Consider the following 27,603-nt stretch of genomic DNA (forward strand, 5'->3'; position numbering starts at 1 on the left):
TTTCTGTCACATCTATCCAAAATGGGAATCAAAGACATTGTTGGTTCAATCATCACTGATAGTTTGGTTTGGTTTTTGTTTTCTTAAACAAATATAAAGGTCAGTCTGGTGGTGTTTCTCTCCTCTGTTTCTGTTCCTTTGTAGAGGGAAGAAATTTCCATACTGCAAACAATTCTTTCCTATGAGCAACAAATTTCCTTTTGCTCCTTTCACTTTCCTCCCTCTCTTTTCTCCAGCTTCCCCAGCATTCTACCTATTCTGCTGTTATTTTGATTTTTACCCAGAAAGGAGATGATGGTCTTGGCAGATGATATAACCTTGTTCAGCAGGTGGGACTTTGGCTGTATAACAGACATCTTAGGGCACGGAGGGATGTGTGGTCCTACAGGTGCCTTAGCAATTTGCCTAATTCCTCTATTCCACTTCAACTAGAACATTGTGAAATTTTGAGGGCACAGTAGGAGGACTGGTCATTCTCCAGTGCTGTGTCTCATTTTGCTTGACTACAGCTCCTTGAATGCAAAGCAGCTTTAGAGAAGATCAGGATAGTTACCTGGCCTTTTCTTAACTTCTGCTTACACATTTTTAACATACTTAAGCAAGATGGTTTGGAAGACCTCATATTTTAAGTGGTCTCTGGAAGCCCAGAGTTGGCAAGTCTTGGCATCATCATACTTCTCATGATTGTCTATTCTGCCATTCCACTGCTTTGGTAAAAAGAAATGTTTTCATGCTGAGCGCCCTTGAGTCATAGAGCAGCTCTTTCATTGATAGTTCTCATCCTCTTCCTTGGAGTCCTGTAGGTTAGTTTATTTGGCTGAGGGCAGAGTAGAGGGCTTTGAAAATGAGAAGTAATTGAGTTAGCACTCCCCAGGAGGGGTAGGTAACATGAGGTGCTCTGGGACAGATTAATACTCCAGGGCAGAAGGCACTAAAAAGAAATGAGACACCAGCAAGGCTGTCCTGCCAGAAGAACAGTATTTCTCCTTTTGGGCCACTTAACAGGGTAGACAGCCTCTATGTTTAATAAGTTGAACATAATTTATCAGACCAATTGGATTTTAGTCTGGAGATTCTCCAACAGGTTCCAATAGCATAGATTTTTCTTTGCGAAGCAATTAGCTCACCAGTGGCTTCTCCTGCAGTGTTTGTACCCCTTACTCACTTCTTGAATGTCATCAAATATAAGCCATAGTCTCCACGCAGGATGTCAACACCTATGTGCACATTTCAATTACTAGAGTGAAAATAGTAGAAGATTCAAGTCATACCCTTTATTGACCACAGCTGCCTTCAGGATGATGATACCCAGTGTTGGGGAAAATGCGTCTTCCAAATACTGTGAAATTGATCTGTCAAAGGTCCTTGGTTTCTTTTAACAACCGCAGCTCACAACTTGCCGCCTGGAATGGAAGGTTCCCTGTGTCATTCAGATGCTCTAGCTCCAGTAGGACCTGGATAAAATGCTGTCCTTTCTTCCTCAGGCAGAAGTCATGCCATGGTTCTCTTGCCATGGTGGCTCTGAGGATAATCACAAAGGGAGGTTTTCCTGCAAGATCTCAAGGAGATCAGTTCAATTTGCAGTGCCTTTTGGAATGTGTCCTGACTTTTCCCTTTTCCCTCAGCCATGACTGGCCTGCTCTCTCTCATCTTTGTAGCTGTAGTCAGGCATCACTTGTAAAATAATATGGTGCAGTGGTGTACTGTGGCATTTTCATCACAGTTCCTTTCGACCCAGACTCTGTAGATGCTTTTTCTCATGGTCTCTTTTGTGGCAGCATTTTTGTTGTGGATTCTTTTTTTCTTTCTCATGTACTTTGCTCAGACAGATGGAACAGTGACCAACTCCTTGCTGACTGTGACTTGTAACATTGAGCTTGGCTTGAAGTAATCAGCCCATTTTTCCTCTTTCAATTATAAACATTTTGAGCATTTAGAAATCCTCGTAAGTGGACTGATGCAGTTAGCAGCTTCTACCAGAGTGTTTCAGATTAGTGGCAGATGCCCAAAGCTTTTCTTGTGGCATTTGGCAGTTTGAGGAAAGTGTTATAACTTTCATCATTTACTTTTGCCAAACAGATCAAATGATTCCAGTTTCCAGGAAGATAAAAATCAGCAGTCTGGAATCTTCTTTGATTTGATTTTCTTTTTTGGCAATGGAATGGAATGAACGGAGAATTATCAACCCTCCTTGAGATACTGCTGCCTGTTGGTTGCATTTGCTAGGTGATGTTTTGGTTTTTTTTTCCCTCGTTGTGTATTTCAAAATTAAATTGTTGGATTTTCTGGATTCAGTCTGTTCTCATTGCAGCTCAGGATGAACGTAAGTTAAATACAAATTAAGTCTATGTATGTGTATCTATTTTTGTATGTAGATAGAAGATGCTATTCCTTCTGGGGAGTAATAATTTTGTAGTTCAAATATACTTAATAGACTTCAACATCATCTTTTTAATCCTTGCCTAGTACTAATTTTTAAAAGATTCCTCAATCATAGGGTTTTTTAAAAAACTGGTCTCAGTCAACTTTTATTTCCCTTATTTGCAATGATTTTTCTCACATCTGTTTATTGTTCTCCCTAATATGACTAGTGGATGCATCATAGTTGCTATTTCCCATGTGTTAGCAATTCTGCCCATAATTGTAGATCCAAGATGGTACAGAAGCAAGGGTGGTGGCAATTCTTGTTGGGTTTGGGGTGGTTTGGTCTTCTGTTTTGGTTTTGGTTCCCCCCTCCCCCCCCCCCGCCCCCCGTAGTTTTCATGTATGGATCTGATAGACTGGACAACTTCCCCCTTTTTTTATTTGTCATTCTATTTAGGCTTCATTTACATTGGAATCTGCTTTTAGTATATTTCAAGAAAGAGTAAAAGCCCCATTAATTGAAGCAAAAGCCCCATTAATTGAAACAGTTGGGTCTGATCAGACCCAATAGTTGTCTGATTTTATTTGTTTTCGTTTTCTGGGGGAAGAAAAATGAGGTAAATAACTCTTCTATTTTTGTGATTTGTCTACAATTAAAATGTTCGATTTTTGGAAAGTGTGGTCAGTTCAAGGAATGTGCTTTCAGTTAATTAAAGAAATAAAACCCTACTTCTTTCCTAATTTATTTATTCTATCTTCTGTCCAAAGCAAAGCAGCTAGAGTAGGCAGAACCAGCAACATCGGTAAGAACAATAGTCTGGGTTTCTTTTCCCCTTCATGTAATACTGCCAAATGCACATTTTCAGGACTTCCTCTGGATTGTAGGACCCTGACGGTGTTTTATATTTCTCATAGGTAATGTCTTGTAGACACACAGGGACATACAGATCTCATGAAGAGCTTATTTAGATTATAGCTGATGTGCTGGTAGATTTGTTGTCAACATAGTTTTAGCATTGTTATCCCAGGTGGTAGCTCAGAAGTGTGAGGGAGCAGTGGCTTATAGCAGCATGTGCTGTCACAGTAGGAGAGATAATGTGTGGGGTAGAGAGAGAATGGGAAAGTGAGACACAGGAAAGGAGGGAAACTGGATGGATGCCCTGTTCAAGTCATTCTGTGTGTGCCACTATCATGAAACTATTTAAACTCTGATGTGACCTACCTTGAATTTTTTGTTCTCTGAGCTATTAGAACTTGGCTTCATCTCAGTAGATTTTGAGAATACCCTGGCATGAAGAGCATAGAGGTACCACTTGACACCTGCCCTTGGATTGGGTCAAATTGGCGCTGAGTTTTGGCTTCGTGATAAGAGGGTTTAATAAATGCTAATTTCTTCCAAAGCGCCCCCTTTGATCTTCCTTCTTGTGGTAGGGGAATCCATAAGGCATCTGCCACTGCATACTATAGTGCCTGACTGAAGAAAGTTCCTAGATTAAGGCTGTGATGATATATGAATTCTGTTACAGTGATTCTATTTGTATATGGGTGTTTTTAAATTGTTTGTAACCTGGCTTATAATGGACCATGGTGTAATGGCTGCAAACTTACACTGATCCATGTATGTGAGCTTAATATCACCTCTGTATTTTAAATGGTAAAAGTGTATGCTGACCTGGTCTATAGTGCTTCCTCTACCTGGTTCATGGACAGAAACATAGCTGGCTTCACAGGTTAATGATTGTTCTCAGTGGGTCATCTTTACCTCTTCACTCAGTCTCATGTTTCCTTTATTTTCCAGGACATTTTGAATTACTACCTTCTTGAAATGAATAAATTCAAAAGTTTTTTTTTCTCCAGGTTCTCTGAAGGTTCAGGCAGAATGCTCTCTATTAGTTGCACTCAGCTCCTGGTGGAGGTATTTTTCATATCAGTAGCAGCTAGAGTGGTGTGTTTTAAAAGAGAAGGAATGCAGAAGGTAGTGTGGCATAGAAGGTTTGGGTCTTTTTTTTTTTTTTTTTTTTTTTTTTTTTTGTGACCATTCACCACCACCCCAGAACAGACTGAGCTGGAAAGATGTAGGCCTGGATAAAGAAGATAGATGGATTTTTTTTTATTTTTTTTTATTTTTTTTTTTTTTTTTAAGTACCTTGGTAAAGTTAATATTGGTTTGAGAGCCTTAACCTGTATTTTGATGAATTAAAGCATGCTTTGATGTTTCATGTTTCTGCTTTTGCTCTGTTTTTTAAAAAAGGAAAAATAAATTCCTAATGCTGGTAAAAGTGCTTGTAGGTCATATTAAAACTTACACATACAAGGTAATTTAACTTCTGAAGTAGTGAACAGCACCAATGTGTATGTACATGCTGCTTATGTGTACACTGTTTATACCACTTACTTTAATCTTGTTCTTTGGTAATGGCTTGCCAACCAATAAGAAAGGAGGAAAATCCAACAACCCTGGCGTATAAACTGTAAAGATGTAAATGTTGTGTTACAGGGTAATGTAGTAGCTTTAAAAAATAAATAAAAAAAAACCAAACACAAAGAAATCCACAAAACAATGGACAGCGTGAAAATGAACAAAAATCAAAGTAGCAAACGGAAGTGTCTATTTGTGATAAAGATAACAATTGTACCCCATATTTTAGGGCTGAGGTCTCTGGGAGGTGATGAGCACTTCACAGTGGGATGCAGGAATTCAGATTCTCTAGGAGTCAGATTTTGGGGGAACTGCGGAGAAGGAGAGTATCCGAGGAAATAAGCCAGGAAAGTGAGGAGCCAGAGAGTAGGTAAGAAGCAGTGAAGTGGAGGAGAAAGCAGACAGAGGGCTTAATGTTGCCAGATTTTGCTGGGTTGATTTGACCTGTTAGTACCCTGCCCCTTCAGCTGGATATTGCCATCCCTGTGATATGCCAGTTCCTCGGCTTTTCCTGTTCACATAATGGGTTTGTAAAACAAACAGCTCTCTGCAGCGGGCAATGCATGTTGGCTTCTAATGCACTGCTGCAGCCTGTGAAAGGGGTGAGTGGGGTACATCCTTCTTACGTGGTCCGAGTGAGATTTGACAGAGCTCATCTGCAAGAGTCATGAGGGTAGGCAGGGGATTGTCATGTGGAAGGAGGAAAATATGTAGGAGAGGTAGTGAGGTAAATGGTGAGAGAGCATAGAAAGATAACAAAATGGGGACGATGCTCTATCTTTCCTATTTGTGGAGACAGAGGTTTAGAGAGGTGAGAAAGATGTTAACTTTTCAAAGTTTGACGCACTGAACAAGTCATCGGCTGTGTGTTACTGGGAATTTAAAGTGAAATTTTGAACATGAAAAAGCCACTAAGAGACAGAGAAGGAAGTATCTCTTAATGGTGAAACATAAAGAATTATAAGAAGAGCTGCTGAAAAATAGTGCAACTTCTTTAGCCTCCTGTTTGTCGTGCAGTCTGCCTGTGAATTTATATTTCTCGGGTTTGGAAGTATTGTTTAAGAGGCGTTCTTGGTTTTATCCCTTCAACCAAATGCAGTGCAAAGGATCTACCACTGTCAAGGGGTTTTGGAAAGACCGTTCAAGAACAATGTTGTTCAGTGTGTAGATTTTAAGTAGTCCCAAGGTCTCTGCACCCTTCTTTGAGGCTGTGCAGCTGCTTACATGGAGTATGTGAAAGGATTATTTTAAACTTGCTCTCTTTCTTTTTTATAGATGTAGAACCTGGAACAGTGCTCTAATAGCATCTTCCAATGCACAGCTGTCTTCTGAAAATCCCTCTGTTCTCTTTCTTAACAAAACCCCAACTTTTAGGACCTAAGAATTTGCTGTTCTTTTCCCTTTTACTCCCCTCTTAGGTTTCCTATCTTTCTACTCTTCATCTCTTGCCTCTCTTCCATGCTTTAAGAACTCAGTATGTAGTACCCATGGGCTTTGCCAAATTTGCCCTTATGTGAAATGATGTTTTAAACTTCCATCAAGCCTATAGAAGACCTACAAACCAATGACCAGGGGAATGCTTTTAGGAGGAGTAGGGGCAAAAAAATAAGAGAAGGATGGTTTCTTGAGCTCTGGTACCTGCAGTTTTTGTGTTTCAAACCTGTCCCTTTGTACAAAAGATGCAGAAGTTTATTTACCTCTTGAAATATCTTTGAATACTGTTTGACATGCTTGCTTCCAGTACCTGCTCTAGCATTTCTCAGGTTATGGTTTCTTCCTTTACTAGCTGTCTGTGATTATATATTACATACCTCATTCTCACTTCTTTCCTTCTCTTGACAGCTGCAAATCAAAAAGAGCCCTTGACTCCTAAATTTAAAGTGAAAGAGGAGCCTAAGGATGAAGAAGCTCCAAGTTCAGCCTTGTCTCAGTCCAGCTATGTGTTCAGCCAGGAATCCGAAGCCTCAGCTCCAAACATCCCTGAGGAGAAACTCAAGCCACAGGAAGCGCAGGCAAATGTGATGAGGCAGGACATGTCAGTGAAGGCAGCATCTGAGCTCCTCATGAAGCTCTCAGGTAGATATTTAATTTAATAATATTCAACTTCTTTAATTTTTTTTTCATGTACGCTAGCAGAGTTACGTTGCAGAAGGAATGTGTAGCTTTAGCAGCAAGTGAAGGAACAATTGGAAAGGTCTGTCTACACAGGTTCATATACATAAGACATCTCAGTTTGGTCTATCACCGTAGTATCTAATCATCTGTGCTCCAGTTTTCAAATTAATGATTATGGGATAAATCAAAAGAAATGATGCCTTAAAGCTTTTAGATGTTGTCATTTTTAAAATGTACCAAAACAGGTTAATACCATTATATTCACGTGTCACTTCATTAACATCATAAGAATGTGTGTCTGTACTGAACTGTACCTGATGCAGCTTTATAAATGATGACTTTTAAAGCCTTATACTTAAAAAAAAAAAAATAATGTAAACTGAGCAAGCTTTCTGCTGTTAGGGAGACCACCTGAACTTGCCTACATTGCCTTAGTGATACATCCTTCTGCCAGACAAGTAGACAGTATGCATGTGTATACACATATGTACTGTTACAGCTGGAGGGAGTCAAATAAAAATGTATGTTCTGCTAATCATGCTTTGTTGAACTGTCAGAATTGAGGTTTAACTTTAAGGGAAAGTAAAAGGATTGAATTCTCCCTGCTGGGAACAGGTTAAGTGCATGCTGAAAAGGCTTTGAACTTCTAATAGACTTCAATTTTTAGGACTGAGACATGAAAGTCAGTCTAGGAGGCTGGGTTTCATACTTTTGCACCTAAACTGGATCAGTTAGTTTTCAGGTCTTCTCCAAAACTAGACAAGACTGGTTTTTTTTTAAGTGTGCCAAAGTCCTGCAAGAGGTGCCAGTGGAAATGTTTACAAGTTTAGTAACTTCTGAGATTCCTGCCAAACCTATCTGAAATTATTTGGCTTCATTGGATACTGTCAACATTGAATTTGAGCTCAAATGTATACCTTAAAGACTTTAACTGACTAGGATCTCCCCCATAAATTCTAACATGTAATTCATTTGCTCCTGTTCGTACCTGGATGCTTTGATTTGCAGAAGAATTTGAATAATTGATTTGCAAGCCTTCTGTGTTAATGGTGCAAAAAGTGCTTCCCAGGTACAAAAGTTGATCAGGGCAGAAGTTTCCCAATTTTTTCCAGAGTTCCAAGTACTAAACATTTGGTTATTGATACAGTGCACTGTTGCTGCTGGTAACCAGTTCAAATATGGTGTTTTGGTAACAGAACTTTACAGCCTAATAAATGTTAACCTGTGACTTTATTTGTCTTGGTGCATATAAATTTATATAATTATTTTCATAAAGAAAGAGCTCCGTAACTTAATGATTTCTCAAGTACTTCAGAGACACTAGGGTTCTTGATTGTGAATCTTGAATTCACCACTAGCAGGCTGTGTTTAAATAGTTGTATTATAGACTATTATATTAGAATATTTGTGCCTTAAATATCTGTTTATATGAGTGAAATCTGGCATGTATAAAATCTTGGTCAAGTCTTCAATCACTTCTGTTGGGAACTCCCAGTCTTTAAAGGTTGTAGTAAGAAATACACTAGTTTAACATTTCTCTTATGATCTCTTAGTGATTGAGCAGTTTTTGCTGATAGTGATCTTTTTGGTTAATCCATAGATTAGAAGGTAAAGGATTACTCTAGGATTTACTCAGTCAGTATTGCTGCAATTGGTATTCCTGTATCAGCCAGTGGGTGGGGTTATACCAAGTTTATCACATACACTGTTTTCAACTTGCACTTTTCTGAATTACCATCTAAAGCAGAAACTATAAAGGAGGAAAACACTAATATACAGTTTAATGTAGATCAAATGTAAGAGGAATATCTAAGATCAATATCCTCTTTAGTGTTTTTTTAATGTTTACTTTATCTGGTAGAATACTCTGAGATTTGACTTCCCAGCTTATCTTAAGCAATTCTGCACTCTGTTTTTGGTTATTTAGAACTGGTACTGCAAGGAGGGAAAAAAAAAAAAAAGAAAAAAAAAAGAAAAGAAAAAAAATAGGAAAAGAATGAGTAAGTCTGGATCTTCTACTGTCTGTGGGAAATCTTCAGTCAAGTTCCCTTATTAGATTTGATATATTATATAATTGGGTTTAAGTCAGGTCCTTCCGGGCTCTATATATTCTTGGTAAAGACTGAATGGATTACATCCTTACTTTGTTATTTTCAGGTTCTTCTGTATAATACTAATTACCAAAACCTGCACTGCATATAAATTCAGCAAGGGATTTCCAACATAACAGTATTTTGCTTTCTGCATTCCTGACATACATGCTTCTGTTATCCCCTGAGCAATCCCCTTGCTGTCTCCTTTCATATGAAGGATACACTGGTTTATATTTTTCACTGGGAAATCTCTTTTCCCAAACAGAGATGCTGTGTTGCTAGCTCTTAGCTGAGCTTGTACAGTGTAGTGGAAGGCCTTTGCAGCTCTGGAGCCTAGTTTGGGCTGGAGCATACTGTAAGAGAGACTTACTGCAAATCACTAGCCCCTATAATGGAGAGGCTTGTCAGCCACTCAGAAACTACCCTCAAGCTAGGAAAAGTTAGAAGAATAAACATATTTTACCGTAGTAGAACATTAACAGAACATTTACTAGTTGCCATTGTAGAGGCAGATTTACAGAAACAAGAGAAAATCACATGCATCTGTCTATTTTAGTTCTACTACACAAGGCTCTCTCTTTTCTCATTAAGCTAAAAAGCTGTGAGGGCACTTGTATGCTTCCAGCAGCACACAACCAGTGTTTAAGATCAGGCCCTTACCCTGCATATTACTTTGGTGGAGTTGGACCTTATCTGGAGATGCTATGCCCTTTTATACCAGTTTTTCTCCACTGTGTTCCACTTGGATTCAGATCTTCTACCTCACAGTTCACAAACTTGATACCTAGTCACTTGATACCTAGTTGCACTTCTTCCAAAGGATTATTCAAGCTAAGAAGGCTATTGGGCATGTCTAGGCAGAACCCATTTCCATCCAGATAGTCAAAACAAAACTTCCTAACAACTGATCTGCTATTTAAAAATAAATGAAATGCCTATTTGGAAGAAATAGTCTTTGGGGGTTAACAGACAAAGTTCGAGCCTCAGTGCAGACTTTCAACCTGCATTTTACAGAAGAACATGAAATTACTACCATGATTTGTATGAATGTACGAAGCTTAGCTGTGAATTCTGTCCATTACTAAGTCTTGACTGAGACTAGATCCAATGGTAAGCAAACAGATTTGAGGAGATAGTGCAGTGGGGCAAATCATTCTCATCTCTGTTTGGAAGGGTGCCATCCCTGCAAGATTTTAAATTCCTATTAAATGTTGCACAAAATCACTTAGAAGAAATGGAAGTAATGTATTTCAAATACACCTGAACCAGTTTTCTACATTCTTACCAGTTCTCTTTCACAGAAAAGCTAATTTATTTCTCAAAATGTTTAATTAAGTGGTGCATCCAGTGATTCCTGGTCATTTTTATACACTCAGTCTTGTAAATTGAAAGGTAGGTTTCAGAGGAAACTGAAATTGAAAATAAATGTTTGCATTTACGTGCTAAAGTTTGAGTTTAAAAACTCATTTTCTGTTGAAATAGTCATGCTGCTAATATGTTTTGGGCATGTATTATCTTTCAGAAGCATACAGTGTTTTGCCTTCTTGTCCAAAAATGAATGCATAGCTGGAGGTGTATAAAATCTATTTCAGGTACTAGCATTTTATAAGTAGTATTTTACCCTGGTACCTTGAACTATGACAGTAGTATGTCCCTGTCTTTCCTAGAAATGTTGTCTGAATCACATTTGCCTTTATTTCAGCTATATCTTATTCGTGAAATGTAGTCATTTTGCATTTCAGTAGTAACTCAGGTTGTTTTCCTCCTCTCTCTTTTTTCACTGGATCAGTTCCCCATGTATTGCACATATCCTTGTTATCACTAGCAAATGCATGACCTTTGTGCTGTTCAGTTCCTTTGGATTTTTCGTACTTCAATCCTCAGGTCACACAGTGCTTCTTGTAATACACCAATTCCCCAGTACCAACAATGCGTCATAATTTTGGGTTATCAGCAGATGCAATTAGTGCATACTTACTTTTTGTGCCAAGGTCATGAAGTAAAATGTTGCATACAATTGATTCCAAAAGCATTCTTGATCAACTCAATTTATTATCACCTAATTATATGACAATTCCTCTTTCAGCACAACTGGTTATTGCAGGGGTTTGGTGGTTTTTTTTCCCTTTTTTGATGAAGTCTTTATCCACTTGAAAATGTTTATGCTAATTTCCTATTTTGTGCCTTGTAGTTAATTTTTTTGACACTATATCTTGCATTTAGCTGAAACCACATGGATTAGATCTTCTATTTAAAAAGAGGAAGAAAAAGAAAAAAGAATGATAGTACAATTCTAGCATAAGATGAAGGCCAGAACACCTCAATGCTACTCCCATTCCAAAAATGGTACATTGTGCGTTAGGGCACAGCAAGGTGAAGGACTATCTGAGAAGGCTTTAAATTAGCTCGTACCAAAACCAATCCAGTCACAACAGCACAGACTTCCAGAGGAACTAAATAACAATATCAGTTTAAAAAGTTTGCTAACTAGGAGTGCTATCTATGCATGTGTGGCTGGACAGCTGGTATCAGATTTACCTCATTTTAAGTCTTGGGTGGCTTTATGCTCGGCTGTCATCAGCAATGTGAATTGAAAACAAAAACGAGTTCATGGCTAGTAAGCTATTATTCCTAGCAGTGACAAAATCTTTCCAGCTTTAGTGGGTTGCATTGGCAGTCTTCTGGTTTATTGTTATTATGGTGAAGAAAAAGTCATTACTACATTCTTTGGGTGAGGTAGGGGACACAGAAACTAACCTTCCTATATATTTCTTTTTCATAATTTCATGGACTGTTCTGGGAAGCGCTTGTATGGAGCTAGGCTGCTGTCTTTGGAGATAGCTGTTGTCAGGACCTCGTAAGAGTCTCGGTACCTAGATTGCAGGGGAGCTGTCAAGAGTGCTTTCATCCCTGCTTAGAGAGCCTTGATAATGGGCAGAGGAGTGAAAATACAGGGAAGTCTTTTGTTCCTTGGTCTCTAAATAGCTCATTAGAAAGCTCTGGGCAGCAGCAGGTGCTTCTGTAGAAGCCTAGAAAAGTAAGCAGGGAAGTGTATGACCCAAAATAAGACTTTCTCTTGATGGGAACTAGAGAGATGGCAAGCCATGGCAAGTCACATCACCAGACTAAATCCTGCTACTAGCCAAGTGGGTTTTGTTGTTTTGTTTTTTTTTAACCAACAGAAATGTGAAATAGATTGTGAATGGTTAGAGTGAAGCTGTGTTTTAATTAGAGTATAGAAAAAGACACAAATTTCTAGATAGCTAGACTTATTATTGCAATGTATCAGGTTCCAGATTTGAGGATTTTGAGACTCTCCTGCCAATGCTGTGATACATGAAGTTTGTATCAGGCCATGGTATGTTCATTCAGTTTAATAAGCTTTTCCATGACATCTGCATAATAACATAATCCCCCCAAAACTCAACTAGTAATGGATTTTTACCTTTTGATGGGTTTTGCCATGTTTCATGACAACATTAATGTCTAAACCCCAAAGCAGGAAAAATGTGGAAAAAATACTACCCATTCACAGGAGAAGTATAGGGTTAGAAGTATGGAAGACTGCAAAATCTGGGGTTTTTCCCTTATAGATCTTTAAAAAACCCATAAAACAACAAAAATCACAGAAAACCAAGTACCTTATAATAGAGCCTAGCTTTTAGTTCAATAGATGCTATACTATACCTTTAAGTTATTGCAATTAATCTTCTTCCTTTTTTCCATGTCAGGGTAATCATTTAATGAAAACTGTGTTAATTTAAAATATTAGATAATTTGGAATAATAAGAAGTCATAATGTCTGTGATTCAAATGTGCTTCTTTTGGTGTTCTGGATTTTATTTTGTTTTGTTTTATTTTATTTTTATTTTTTAGGAATTGTCACTAAAGAATTTAAACAAACCCCCCATCCTTCACTTTACTGCTATTCCTTGATGATGTTCAGGCAGGTGGGAGTGGCCACAAAGCTATGGAAAGTGGGCATGTCAATTTTTTTCAAAGTGTCAGGGGATTGTGGATGCACAGTATTTGCAGAAGGGTCTCTTGTAGTCCCCTTTGCCTTTGGACAGTCAGCTTGGAGCCAGGCTCTGCAAAGGTACAGCTTGCTGCAGAAATGCTAGACTAGAATTTTCTTGAACTGGGAGACTTGCATAGATTGGAATATATTGTGCAGTGAATTGTTATTTTACATGTAGTCTGTTTATCAAATTCTTCTTGATCTATGTTTTGAGGGGTTGGCTGTGTTCTGCAAGTAGGGTCTTTCAGGTAAGCACCATAATCCTATCATTTAAATGGAAGGAGCAGCAGATGCATATCACAACTCAAATTAGTCTGTTGCTTTAATTTGCTCCTTTTTTTTGTTGTTGGCTTGCATTTTTGTGAAACTAAGCCTGTAGTTGCAAAATTCTATAACATGGGAGTTCAGAGGTTCCACTTTAACAAATATAAGCCATTTTGTGATTTATTTTTTTTTTTTTAAATGCAGGATCCTGTTACATTGATTCAAGGCCCATTGACATTGTCTTATATAAAACAGCAGTTTGAAAAAAATACTAGCAAAATAAAGCACCAAGCACAGCGCCCTAGGGAACGTCAGATGTTACTTGTTGTGTCTCTGTAGCAGAACCTTCAGGGCTCGCCAACTGTTCCCTACCTCTGAGGTTTTATTTAAGCTGTTTTAGGGCATGTTTATTTCTAGCAAATCAGAACAATTAGCATAACAATGCCAGATTCTCCATACTGAAAGCTTTTGAAGTCGGTACAAGTTGACCCACTAGTTACCCCTGTCTGCTTGATTGTGAAAACTAGTACATGAGTCCAATTTATGAGACATATGGGAAAGGCTTTCTTTTCCAAGTTGATTCATAAAGTTGATTTGTAAAGCTGATGGGCATTTCAGCAAATATGAGCAACTTAGAATTTTAGTTGCAGGATGAAGTTTTAAATAAAATAGTGGGAAGAAGCATGAATGATTTAACAATGATTCATTTGATTTCAGCAATGGAAAGTCATTGGACAGCTATTGTATCAGCAAAAGCAATATTTACTACATGACTTGTGTTTTTTTTATTAAATCTGTGCACTTGATTTTTACTTTCATCTCAAAAAAAGTGAAAAGCAGACTGTGCTGCATTAGAAGAGCATGTTCAGTGTGTCCCCTCTAGAGCAGGTGAGTGCTGCATAGAATCACAGAATAGTTTGGATTAGAAGGGACCTTTAAAGGTCATCTAGTCCAACCCCCCTGCAATGAGCATGGACATCTTCAACTACATCAGGTCACTCAGAGCCCCATCCAACCTGACCTTGAATGTTTCCAAGGATGAGGCATTTACCACCAATCGGGGCAACCTGTTCCAGTGGTTCACCACCCTCATTGTAAAAAAAAAAGTCTTCCTTATATCTAGTCTAAATCTAGCCTCTTTTAGTTTAAAACAATTAACCCTTGTCCTATCGCAACAGGTCCTGCTAAAAAGTTTGTCCCCATCTTTCTTATAAGCCCCCTTTAAGTACTGAAAGGCCACAATACAGTCTCCACGGAGCCCTCTCTTCTCTGGGCTGAACAACCCCAACTCTCTCAGCCTTTCTCCATAGGAGAAGTGTTCCATCCTTCTGATCATTCTTGTGGCCCTCCTCTGGACCTGCTCCAACAGGTCCATGTCTTTCCTGTGCTGAGGACTCCAGAGCTGGACGCAGTACTCCAGGTGGGGTCTCACCAGAGCAGAGTAGAGGGGCAGAATCACCTCCCTCAACCTGCTGGCCACGCTTCTTTTGATGCAGCCCAGGATATGGTTGGCCTTCTGGGCTGCGAGCACACATTGTTGGCTCATGTCCAGCTTTTCATCCACCAGTACCCCCAAGTCCTTTTCTGCAGGGCTGCTCTCAATCCCTTCATCCCCCATCCTGTATTGATAACTGGGGGTTACCCTGGTGCAGGTGCAGGACCTTGCACTTGGCCTTGTTGAACCTCATGAGGTTCATATGGGCCCACTTCTCCAGCTTGTCCAGGTCCCTCTGGATGGCATCCTGTCCCTCAGGCATGTCAACCACACCACTCAGCTTAGTGTTGTCTGCAAACTTGCTGAGGGTGCACTCGATCCCGCTGTCTATGTCATTGATGAAGATATTAAACAGTACCAGTCCCAATATGGACTCCTGAGGGACACCCCTCGTCACTGATCTCCATCTGGACATTGAGCTGTTGACCACTACCCTCTGGATGCGACCGTCCAACCAATTCCTCATCCACCGAACAGTCTACCCATCAAATCCATCTCTCTCCAATTCAGAGAAGGATGTTGTGGGGGACCATATCAAAGGCTTTACAGAAGTCCAGATAGACAACATCCGTAGCTCTTCCCTTGTCCACTGATGTAGCCACTCCATCATAAAAGGCCACTAGGTTGGTCACGCAGGACTTGCCCTTGATGAAGCCATGCTGGCTGTCTCGAATCACCTCTCTGTCTTCCATGTGCCTTAGCATAGCTTCTAGGAGGATCTGTTCCATGATCTTCCCAGGCACAGAGGTGAGGCTGACAAGTCGGTAGTTCCCAGGGTGCTCCTTTCTACCCTTTTTAAAAATGGGTGCAATGTTTCCCTTCTTCCAGTCACCGGGGACTTCAGCTGACTGCCATGACTTTTCAAATATCATGGAGAGTGGCTTAGCAACTACATCAGCCAATTCCCTCAGGACTCTGGGATGCATCTCATCAGGTCCCATAGAATTCTGTATGTTCAGGTTCCTCAGGTGGTCATGAACCTGATTGTCTCTTACAGTGGGAGGGACTTTCCTCCCCCAGTCCCTGTCTTGCAGTCCATCCACTTGAGAGGCATGGGAAGAGAGGTTTCCAGTGAAGACTGAGGCAAAAACGTTGTTGAGTACCTCAGCCTTCTCCTCGTCCATTGTTACCAGTTTGCCAGTCTTGTTCATCGGGGCAATACGCTTTCTTTGGCCTTCCTTTTCTGGCTGACATACCTGTAGAAGCCCTTCTTATTATTCTTTGCATCCCTTGCCAAGTTCAGCTCCAGCCGCACCTTGGCCTTCCTGACCCCATCCCTACACAACTGGGCAGTGTCGCTATACTTTTCCCAGGATACCTGTCCCTGCTTCCACTGCCTGTGCATTTCCTTCTTGCCCTTCAGTCTGACCAGGAGGTCTCGACTCATCCATGCTGGTCTCTTCCCTTCCTTTCCTGATTTCTTACACCTGGGGATCAAGAGCTCTTGTGCTCTGTGGAAAGCATCCTTAAAGATCTGCCAGCTCTGTTCTGCTCCCTTGTCCCTGAGGGCCGTTTCCCAGGGGGTCCTACTGACTAACTCCTTGATGAGCTGGAAGTTTGCTTTCCTAAGATTCAGGGTCCTGACTTTACTTTTTGCCTGACCCATATCCCTCAGGACTGTGAACTCCACCAGTGCATGATCACTGCAGCCCAGGCTGCCTCCAATCTTGACGTCACTGATGAGCTCACTTGCGTTGGTGACCAACAGGTCCAGTATTGCATCCCGTCTGGTAGGGCTGTCTATTACGTGGCTTAAGCAGTTATCTTCAGTGCATTCCAACAGTCTCCTGGATTGCCTACAGCTCGCTGTGCTACTTTTCCAGCAGATGTCAGGGTGGTTGAAGTCCCCATCAGGACAAGAGCCTGTGAGTGCGATGCCTCCTGTAGCTGGAGTAAGAAGGCTTTGTCAATAGGCTCCCCTTGATTGGGTCGCCTGTAGTAGACACCAATCGCAAGGTTCCCCTTGTTGCCTCAGTCTCTAATTCTTACCCATAAGCTTTTAACCTGCTCGTGGCTATTCTTCAGGGACAGCTCTTCACACTCCGTCCATTTCTTGATGTAGAAGGCAACGCCTTCACCCCTCCTTCCTTGCCTGTCCCTTCTGAACAGCCTGTATCCATTGATAGCCTCACTCCAGTCATGGGATTCGTCCCACCAAGTTTCAGTAATGGCAACTTGGTCGTAACTTTCTAGCAGCACGGTGGCTTCCAGCTCCTCCTGTTTGTTGCCCATGCTGCATGCCTTGGTGTAGAGGCACTTCAGCTGGGCTGTTGGCCATGTCACCTTTTTAGAGGAACACCCCTTAGTTCCTTTGAGGTATTTCACTGGTGTTTCCCTCTTGGCTCCTGTTACCTCATGAGTCCCTGGCTCGTCTCCATAAGACTTCAAATGTGCTGCAGTGTAGCTGGCACATCTGAGAGCAACAGGCTGAAGGCCCTCGCTAGCACCCCGTCCCTCTAACCTTGGCGTGTCATCCCACAGCTTGTCACGGGCCAGCCTGATACTATCGCCCTCCCCCTTCCAGTTTAGTTTAAAGCTCTGTCAATGAGCCTTGGTAGCTCATGAGCAAAGACCCTCTTCCCCCTTTGAGAAAGGTGAATCCCATCTGATGCCAGCAGGCCTGGTGCCAGGTAGGCCATCCCATTATCGAAAAACCTAACACTGTGATGGTGACACCAGCCACGGAGGCATGTATTAATAGACTGGGTTCATCTGTTTCTTCCAATGTCACTGCCCACAGCTGGAAGGAGAGAGGAAAAAATAACCTCTGCTCCAGATTCCCTTACCAACTGTCCCAAGGCCCTGAAGTCTCTTTTTATTGCCCTTGGACTACGCGTTGCAGCTTCATCACCACCCACATGGAAAAGCAGTAATGGGTAATAGTCTGAGGGCTGTAGCAGGCTAGGAAGTTTCCTCGTGATGTCCTTAACCTGGGCCCCAGGGAGGCAGCAGACTTTCCTAAGAGGAGGGTCTGTCTGACATATTGGACCCTCTGTTCCCCTCAGAAGGGAGTCGCCTGCAACTATAACCCATCTTTTCTTCCTCGTGGAGGTGGTTGTGATACAGGGGATAGGCCTTTCTGAACTTGGCAACACCTCTGGTGTAGATGGACCGTCATCCACATCATCCATTGACTGGCCTTCCGCATCCAGATCCTCATCCCTGTTGTACAGAGGCACCTGGGAAGGCAAGGTGGGCAAGGAAGGGGTTCGCCTGCTGCCCTGAGCATGGACTTACCTCCATTTGCTCCTTTCCTTTAAGCTACTGCCTTCAGCCTGGTGGGGGGAGGATACAGGATCCCCTTGATCTTGGGTTTTCTCTGGTGGCTGTTCCTGTTTCTGTCTCAGGGAGGGGCAGAGCTTGGTTCCACCAGTCTATCTCTTTCTCAGATTCCCTGATGCTCCTTAACCTTTCCACTTCCTGCATGTGGAATACTGTACCAGTTTTGGGCTTCCCATTTCAAAAGGACTGTTGAGAATTAGTAGACTGTCTAGAGGAAGGCAGCAGACCTGATTAAGGGTCATGGGCTCGTGACCTACAAGGAGGCATTGGGGGAACAGGGCCTGTTCAGTCTGGCAAAGGGACACTAAAGGCAGATCTAATCACAGCCTGCAACTACTTGAAGGAAACGTAGAAAAGCAGTGGAGTCAAACTCTTCTCTGTAGTGGCAGATGGTAAAGAAGGGGCAACAGCTACCAGGTGCAGCTTGGAAGGTTCAGAGAGGACATTAAGAAAAATTTCTAGTGCAGCACAAGAAAAAGTGTTACCCAAGGATGCTGTAGCTTTCCCTTGCTTGGAGTTTTTGAAAATTCTGCTAGCTAAACCTGCAGCTGATCCGATCTAGTGCTGAAGATTCATGGAATAATTTAGTTTGGAGGGGACCTCCAGGGTTCATCTAATCCAAACTCTTGCTCGAAGCAGGTCCAACAAGACCAGGCTGCTGAGGGTCTTGTTAAGTTTTGAATGTGTCCAAGGATGGAGAACCCACCCTCCCTCAGCAATGTGTGCCAGTATTTCACCATCCTGACAGTGAATTTTTTTTCTGTGTATATAAACAGAATTTCCCATGTTCCAACTTGTCTGTCGACTCTTATACTATCACTGTGTATTTCTGAGAGGTCTGACTCTAGCTTCTCTATACCTTCCCTTTATACCTTAGAGAGTTGTCGACAGCAATATAAAATCTACCCTTACTGTTGGTTTCTTAAAGCTGAACAAACCCAGTTCTCTTAGCTGTTCTCCTCTTAGGTCTTGCAGCAGCTCCCTAACTATCTTGGTAGCCTTCCACTGAACATGCTCCAGGATCTCAGTGTCCGTCCTATACTGGGGAGCCCCAAATGGGGTACAGTACTCTAAATGCAGTCTCATAAGCACAGAATAGAGGGTAATAATCTCTTCCCTCTACCTGATGGCTACAGGTTTGGTAATACGGCCCAGAATACGGTTGGCCTTGGTTGCCACAAGGGCACATTGCTGACTTGTGCACAACTTGCGTTGGATTGTGGTAGTCCCAACTTTCTGAGAGAAGTAGCTTGAATGAGCTCTTTCTAAAGCTTGGCAATCTCTGTCCTAGGCTGTAGAGAGACATTGTCTAAGAGTAAATTTCAGAGGCTCTCTTACTGCTATACCTTCTTGAGGTGACACTGTCAGGCCTTCAGGGATGAATGCTGTACCCTGAGCTTTTAGGTAGCAGAAGTATTGTTCCATGTTTCTGTTGTGTTTGGGTTTTTTTTAGCATGTGCCACTACTTTGCAATTCCTTGCACTTGTGAATGCCAGAGAACCTGAAAGCTGTGGAATAAACTACCTGCTCCTGGAACAAGCCTGTCCAATATTGCATTTTTCATATCTGATGTGAAAAATTGTCTCACTCTGTGAATAGGATGAAGTTCATTGAGGCTTTTATATCTAAGCTGATTAAAACTTATGCTGTTCTGTAAAGAAGCAGCGTCTCTGTGGCTTGATAATAGTACATCCATGTATGCAATAATTTTATCTTATTTTGTTAAGCTGTTTCCGTATCACAAAGTTAACAGCAGAAAAAGGCATATTAGGTGATTTAGTTAATCTTCTGCCAGATGAGCAATGTTCACTGCTGTGCTGTTGTTCTGAGCTTCATCCAGGTTGGTTTTGAATGAATAGCAGACCATGTTTAGGAGATCACGGTCTTGATACTTTAAAACTACTTGAGTCTTTATCTGCCACTGATTTTTGCTAGGAATTAGATGTCTGTACTTTTATAAAAATCTGGCATGAAGAAAATTACTCTTGCATACTAACTTTGTATGCTGATACATTGCAGTTTATTTAACCTAGCCCATTTACTCAAGGAGAAATGCAAAAGTGGAAAAAAGCCAAAGCTATCATGATTTTAATTATTCGAACCAGGAGACCTTTCGGTGTACCAGTCCTTGACTTGGAAAAACTTTAGCTGTGCTATGACCACATGAGATACCTGTGTAAGGAAATAAGGGGTATCACCTTACTCCACAAATGAATTGTCTGTAGCACAGAAGGGAAAATAATCTTCAAGAAGTTACAGTTTGCCTGTATGGTGAGATGGGTATGGGCATGGGCATAAGCCTAATTACAGTCTTTTGCCAGCACAAGATCTAGCACAACTGGGTTGTATGCCTGTGATTGCTGCTCAGGGGACGGACTGACTGTGTTTCCTTTTTGTTAGCCCTTGTAAAATTATCATAGAGACCCTTCTTCAGTCTTCTGTCAGAGTATGACAGGATTCACATTTGGCAGGGACATTCTGCCAGATCAAAAGGGTGCAGCTGGGAAGATAAAGGTCAAAGGAAATGATCAAATATGTAAATTTAGTTAGGGCAATTTGAGTGCTAGCTGATTGTGAGAGAAGGTCATCGGTATTGCTCGACTCCTGCCTTAGCTGGGGTCGTATCAGTTTGTCTGTTTCAAAAGCATTTGCAGGACAGGGAATTAAACTGTGTGGAGCAGGAACAGAAATAGAAAGAATATTTTAAAAGCAGAGAGAGCAGCAAAGGTCAGCTTGACTCTGCACCTAAATTTGGCAGCTGGGTGCAAAGCTTAGTCTGTCAGACATCTGAAGAACTCATTTGTTTGCGGAGTTACCTGAGCTTTTGATTGACAGTGTTACCTGATGCGTTCTTTTGCTGTTCTGTGTTCACTTTCAATGGACAGCATGCTATTTTTACACTTTTCAACACAGATGCAATGTTCTGTGGTTTGATAATGAGGCTAATGGAATTTTTAAATTAAAGAAAAATCTGCTTAACAGGACAAAAAAGGTGTTATATGATATTTCTAACTTGTATTCAGTTAGGAATTCAATATGAAAATTTCAAAAGTCTGAAATGTATCTGGTTGGATCGTAGATGGTAAATACTTTTATCAATGTTTATACATTTCTTTTAAAGGTCAAGAAATGTCATAAGAAAAGACTGAAAGCACTTCATGTAAATTGTTCCTGGAACATACCCAAGTGACTTTTGTCTCCTGGCTTCACTTTTTTTTTAAGAGCTGTAGGCAGCAAAGCCACATTTTCTCCACTTAAGAACAACAGGAATGTAGGGAGAGGGAAAGACCTGGGGAATGAAAAAGAACTTGGTGACACACATCAGTTTAATTTTGTGTGGAATGCATATGCCTTCATGCTGAATAGATTCTGTTCGTCTTTGGCTAGGGACTACAAGATAACACCAACCAGTCGACTAGATTGACGATGTTATGAAGGATGTCCAAACCATGTTTTGGTGCCTCTGAGATTCATGGTAATATTGGGAAATTGAAAACAAAAGGCCTGGTGGTGTTTGAAACATTCACACTTGGAATAAAATCTGTGAGGCTGACACATTCGTATGTGAGTTAGAGAGGAAGGGAAAAACAGAGAACGCAGCAACAGATTAATTTATTGAGTGAAGTTAGTGGATTCAACACCCACCCCACCCCTTTTCTTCTCTCTGACCCAAACTTAATAGAAAATACTGTTTGTATTTGGGCTTTTTCTTACGAACTGGTGTTCATTTATTTATTTTTAATATCGGAGCCTTCTAAGTAGTAAAATTTGACAGATGACAAGGAAACTTCCATGTGAGGAAACTCATTGTGCAGAGTGCCTCCATCAGTGACCTGATGCTATCAGGATGGCCAGCCCCTGTCTGCACCAGTTAACGTGCTGGCCCACGGTCATAGATCTGATTACGTCCCCTCAGTCTGGACAAGGGCCAGACTGCTCTCTCAGGTCCTAATCCACTCAGCATCTAAGCTCCCTGCTTCTCTGGCTCTGTGTGCTGCAGTGTGCCTGTCCCTCCCCTCTACCACGGCCTCTTTCCCTGGGTGCTAGGGTTGCCTTTTCCTCCTTTGGCTCATAAAGTCTGAGCAATTCAAACTCACGCTTTCCCTTGACTCTAGCTGCGGAGGCTACATAGGTGACAATTTAGGGCATGTGCTAATCATGAGTAAACAGAAGCAGATTTTCCTTAGGATTTTCAGTATCTTGACTAGTACCAGAAGTCCGTGTACAGATTTTGGCAAAATTAATAAATCCCATCTACATTTTTTTGTTGGAATGATTCCTTATCTGGACAGCCCTTCTGGTATTTAACTGTGTTCATGCATTTATTAATTTTTTTTATTCTCCCAGGCATATTGCCTGTCTTAGGCTGCCTGTTTCGGGAGTGTCTGGCCAGCATCCAGCCAGCAGAGGCAACACCTGGCTGGGCGGTTCTGCCATGATACCAGTGCCCTTTCAGGAGCGCTCCGAACGAAGATCATGAAAAAAACTCACCATCTTTCTCTGAAACTAAATTGGGAATAAATTCTACAGGTCTTCTACAGGTCTTCAATTTCTCTTTTCACAGCAGAAAGTCTGAATCAAAAGGGCTGTATAGGTATTTGGGGTGTGGTAGGCAAATTACCTTGGAGCCTTGATTTTGACACTTCAGAGCTTTTATTCTGAAGAAAAAATGATCACTTACCTTGCAGCCAAACCAGAGCATTCAGCAGCACCCAGGGAATCTCAAGTGTAGAAAGTGAACTACAAATTGGCTTCTAGACGATGGTTTTGTTTGCTAGACCTAGGACACTGGAGAGGAAGGCAAGGAGGGAAGGATACGGGCTTATGGAAACTGGTCTTTAAGGTTATTGGATCTTGTAATGTATGAGGGAATATCTATGCTTGTTACAAAATCAGGCTTAAGAAAAGTATGGCCTCAGAATACTCCTCTCATCTTGAAAGGACATGCAGCTATAACAAACCGGTTCTTCACGTAGTTGGCTGGAATTTTCTATAAAAGAGAAAAAGCGCAGAAGAGGAGCAGATGAGGTTTCCTCCTCCACCCCTGTCTCCATACCAGTACTTCTGACTGTCTGTGCAGGTACTTCTGCTGATAAAGAGTAATTTAGAGTTTGTAACAGGTCTTCAGTGCCCACCTTTGGAGAGCTAGTGTGTAGTTGCAACTTCATTTAATAAATAAAAATAAAGCTTCAGTAATTGGTGTGTGATCACCCAGAATTCATAGAAAGTAATCTAACTCTCATATTTACAAATATGCAACTGTTTTCTGCTCTCTAGTTCGAAAAATTATTTTCAGGAGATTGCTTCTATTTATACCCCCAGAAGAATACTGTAGCAGTCAGCTGCTTGCTTCCCTTACCATTTGCAGTGATATGGTATACAATTTATAACTTTGTAATTATGCTTCCTGCTTTGAGTACTCTGAAAAATTGTAGCATAATTAAATAATTGTGGCAGTTGTTTATTTTTTTTAAATACATATTTGCAGCAGAGAGTTACAAAGAAACCCAGATGGTAAAGATAAAGGAAGAACCAATGGAAGTTGACATTCATGATTCACAGGCTTCAGTGTCACCCAGCCAACCCAGCCAAAATGTTGGCTACAGCACTTTATTAGGGCGAGACATTAGTGAACACATACAGAAGGCACCAGAAGGTCGTGTGCTCCCAGAAAGAAATCTATTCAGCCAAGATATATCAGTGAAGATGGCATCCGAGCTGCTCTTCCAGTTATCAGGTAAAAGCAGTGGAAATAGTCGATAGTTGAATTTAAAGAGATTGTGTATAACCATTAAGGTGCTATGAAAGTGTGAGATTGCTAAGGCTGAAAAATAATAGGAGTTAGAGCCCTTCTACCCTCACAGTTGAAACGCAAAAGCCTTGCCAAATGTCCCCCATAGTTAGCATATGCTTTAGAGCACTGTGACAGTCAGGTCAGGTTCACAGTATTTGAACTGAATTGGAAAAGCCGGAGTTCAACTCCTGTATTTTTGAAAGCTTATTAAATAATTTGTGACAACTGGTTGATCCAGGCTTTGGAGTATAGGGGAACCTATAGATGGCAATTACTGGCATTAAGTGGCTAGTGGCTGCGGCATGCAGTGCTCCTGAGGCTGCGCTGTCCATTTCTCTTGACAAAGAAGGTGAACCTCAGCTATTACATAAAGGCAATGATATCAGCACTGTGTTTAATGAATGCTTGTATTGCACACTTTGCATGGAGCACTAACACTGAAATATGAAGCTGAAAAAATTCGTTGGGTGTTAGTTTAAATAAAGTCATGCCCATTCTCTAATCATGCTGTAACCATTTACCTTAAATTACTCTGGATTATGCTGTTATCAGAAAGCATTAAAATAGTTCTGCTGAATAAAACCTGATAGGGAAAATATGATATATGCTAATCACAAAAAAACCATGTGTGTTCCTCTGCAGAAAAGGTGAGCAAAGAGCACAACCACAATAAAGATAACGCCATCAGAACTACAGCCAGGTAAGTACGGTCCATTGTTATCTGCAAAGCTGTAGTGTAAATGGCATTGCTTCGTTTTGCCTTGTGAACTCAAATGTGTCTGTCTCCTGCAAATGTGACCTGATATTACAAGTGTAAGATATTTTCATGAGTAAGGTAACCTGTATCTGAAAAATTACACTTATACACCTGATTGCTTAGAGTTCATGAGACAAAAGGCCTTTGGGCCAAAATGACTGTTCTCCTCTGATCAAGTATTCACACATCATTTTAAGAATTATTTTTTCTATTTTTTTCTACAAAAACTGAAACTTAAAAGAAACTGCATAGTACATGCAGTGCTTGAGGGAAGAACAGGCTGACAACTGGATTTTAAGACATGGACCAATGTAAGAAGAGGTGATTTTGATTCAGTCTTCTGTCACACTTGAATTTCTTTAACAAAATTTCAGTTTAGTACTTCTATCATCTCAATGCCTTCTGGAGATGAATTTTTAAAAGTCAGACTGTAAGACAATGCTAATGAAACATTTGTTAAAGATTAAAGTCACATTAATACAATAAATGAAATTATCCAGGAATTAAAAACATGATCCAATTACAGCACATGCTCTTAAAGAAAGATGCACTTTACAGTATTGTGGCTGGGAACAAGCCCATGAGTTGTTTACATATACATGAGCAGCAAAGTGAGGTGTCCCTATGAGAAAATTCAAAGCTCTTATTACATAAGTTTTAGCTAGAATTGGTAAAACTTAGGAGCCCATGGTGAGGAGTAGGCAGGAATTGGCAAGAGTACATTTATTTCCTACTTGAAAGTTCCCTAATCAGTGTAAATGGGTTGGAGACAGCACAATGAAGTGACAAAGAGTTCCTTCAAAGATAGAGTAAGATCTTCTGTGCCTCTGCAGCCCGTTCTACAGAAGTTCCCAGCATGTTCAGTGCCTACTAACTAAGACAACTTTGATCAGACAGAAATTGAAAAGCCTTTCAGTTACTGAAGAAAAGATCTCTAAAATATGTTGTTCTTAAATTCCTAGGCCTATCCCATTCATTCATGGTAACTGTAATAAATAAATAACTTTTTTTAAAATAAACTGACTAGCTCAGTAAATGTACATTAGGGATTTTCTGATGTTACAAGTTGAAAGATAATTAAATTGAGCTTTTAATTTCTGGCTCCTGCGAACGCTTCCCATATTTGCTAGTTTGGAAATTTGTGGAATATGCAGCCTGCATAGCCTTCCTGTGACTACTTAAGCCTGAGAGATATATATATGGAGATAAATGCACATATTGTCCAACTACTCATTAACCATCCCGTGTGCGTTGCAGGGAGCGGGTGACAAATAGTCAGTTGAAAATAGATTTCAGTGTCTCATGATGTTACCGCCAGGACTGGTGTGAGAATCCAGAGCTACTTTTGGATCTATCACAGATAATTCAAACTGGAAAGGTTGAGGACAGTTCAAAGATAACTTCCCCTCCTTCTGGCTGCCAACTTTTAAAAGGGTACCACAGTTGGCTGTTGTCAAATTTGCACTGAGTTTTACTGAGAAGTCCTGATAATGGCTGCTACCCATCAGGGCATGAAATGCTGAGTACCTGATTCAGTTCTTCCTGGTGCTTTCCTTATCTTACCTATCTATCAACAGAAGACATGAATGAGAAGAGCTTCTTAAAGGGAAGTGAGTCAGTCTACTAAATCCTGCAAGTTCAAACAGATTGACTTGAAAGACCTTGCCAAAAAAAACCCACCCAAAACCAAACAAACAGCTGGAAGTCTTTACTGGTAAGGGTATGAGACCTTCTCAAAACCAGAATGTGATAGAGCAGCCAGTGGAGGATAGAGGCACTCAGACTGCACTAAGAAAATGTGTAGTGTTGCAGTTTGGCTCACCAACCTACATCTGGAGCAATGACAGAAAGGCATTTGAATCACAATTGTTATGTGAAGTTTGCTGATAGCTGCAGAGAGCCAAGGTGAGGTCAGTGTTGTCCACCTGTGAGTAGTTGGGGAGCAGAGAGATTAAGCTGTGTCATTGATGAGAGTCTTAAATCAGCAAAGCCCAGCAAGATGGGGTACGCAAGCACTTTTTGCTGTCTTATTCCATATTAACATTTCTAACTGTTGCCTATCTGTTGCTATTCCTCCTGTGAGTATTCCTGGACTTTGCAAGCATACACTTCCATATGAGTTTGCTTAAGCAGCCGAAACTGGCAAGGATTCCTCACAGTTCAATGGCTGAGTGAGATGGTAGAGCCTGCCATCTGTGATATGAAGACACAAAGTGGAGAAGCAAATGATCTGGAAGTGAGTACGCCAGCATAAGATGCCAAGATAAGTTTCTTTCATCTAGAGAACTGTGTAGCCATAAAACTGGAAAAGTGCAGCCAGAAAACAAAAAATCCTAAAGCTTAATCTTCATCAGAACGGACTTTGCACAGTGATTGAGAACAATTTAGGTAGTTTCTTACTATGAAGCAGGAGCCCCTCCCTCCATACTTTGCACTGGGAATTGGAGGACATATCTGCTGAAATAAAAATAGTAATAGGGCCAACACTGAAGCGACTCAGCTGCCATTCTAGAGGAAGGCAGAAAAGAGGTATCCAAGGATGGTTCTGTAATTCACCAGAGGCTGATGGCGGAGAGGGAAATCCTTGGGACACAACACGATGCAGTCTTCAACAGCAACCTGCTCATGATATATGGCCTAGCCTGAAATAGATAAGTTCTGCATCATCCATTTTGCTTAGAACCAGCAATGAGCAGTGTCCCAGTGACTGAATCTAAGGCACAAGCAGGCAGGCCAACGTGGAAACCGGAGTGGATTACAAGATTCTGAAGAGTTACAACAGTAATAAAACTTTTTTTATGGGTGTTTTTCTTTCAAATCACTATTAAACCAGTGAGAGGAATGTTGCAATAAATGATGCCATATTTTTATACAGTGTCAGTCTGTTCTATATTATGTCACCCCTGAGCAGGATTGTGAGTCTTGGAAAAAGTTACATTTTGCACATGTGGGCTGGAGCTGTTTTGCTTTATCCTGATCACTTGTTTTCTTGAGTATTATGC

General features: G+C 40.9%; 1 protein-coding gene across 2 annotated transcripts in view; it reads left to right on the forward strand.

The window, feature by feature from the left end:
- The window catches only part of ZNF827 (zinc finger protein 827), a 111,700-nt gene that overhangs the window by 49,271 nt on the left and 34,826 nt on the right, over window positions 1–27,603 (forward strand). For both annotated transcript variants that reach the window (XR_012775621.1, XM_075500953.1), the window contains exons 5-7: window positions 6,626–6,859; window positions 23,539–23,787; window positions 24,487–24,544. Coding sequence is in view for 1 of the 2 variants with exons in the window: in XM_075500953.1 (XP_075357068.1) it covers window positions 6,626–6,859; window positions 23,539–23,787; window positions 24,487–24,544 (541 nt within the window). In the remaining variant the exon portion in view is untranslated. The remainder of the gene's footprint in view (window positions 1–6,625; window positions 6,860–23,538; window positions 23,788–24,486; window positions 24,545–27,603) is intronic.

Source organism: Mycteria americana, chromosome 4 (genome assembly GCF_035582795.1).
Source record: "Mycteria americana isolate JAX WOST 10 ecotype Jacksonville Zoo and Gardens chromosome 4, USCA_MyAme_1.0, whole genome shotgun sequence".
NCBI lineage: Eukaryota > Metazoa > Chordata > Aves > Ciconiiformes > Ciconiidae > Mycteria > Mycteria americana.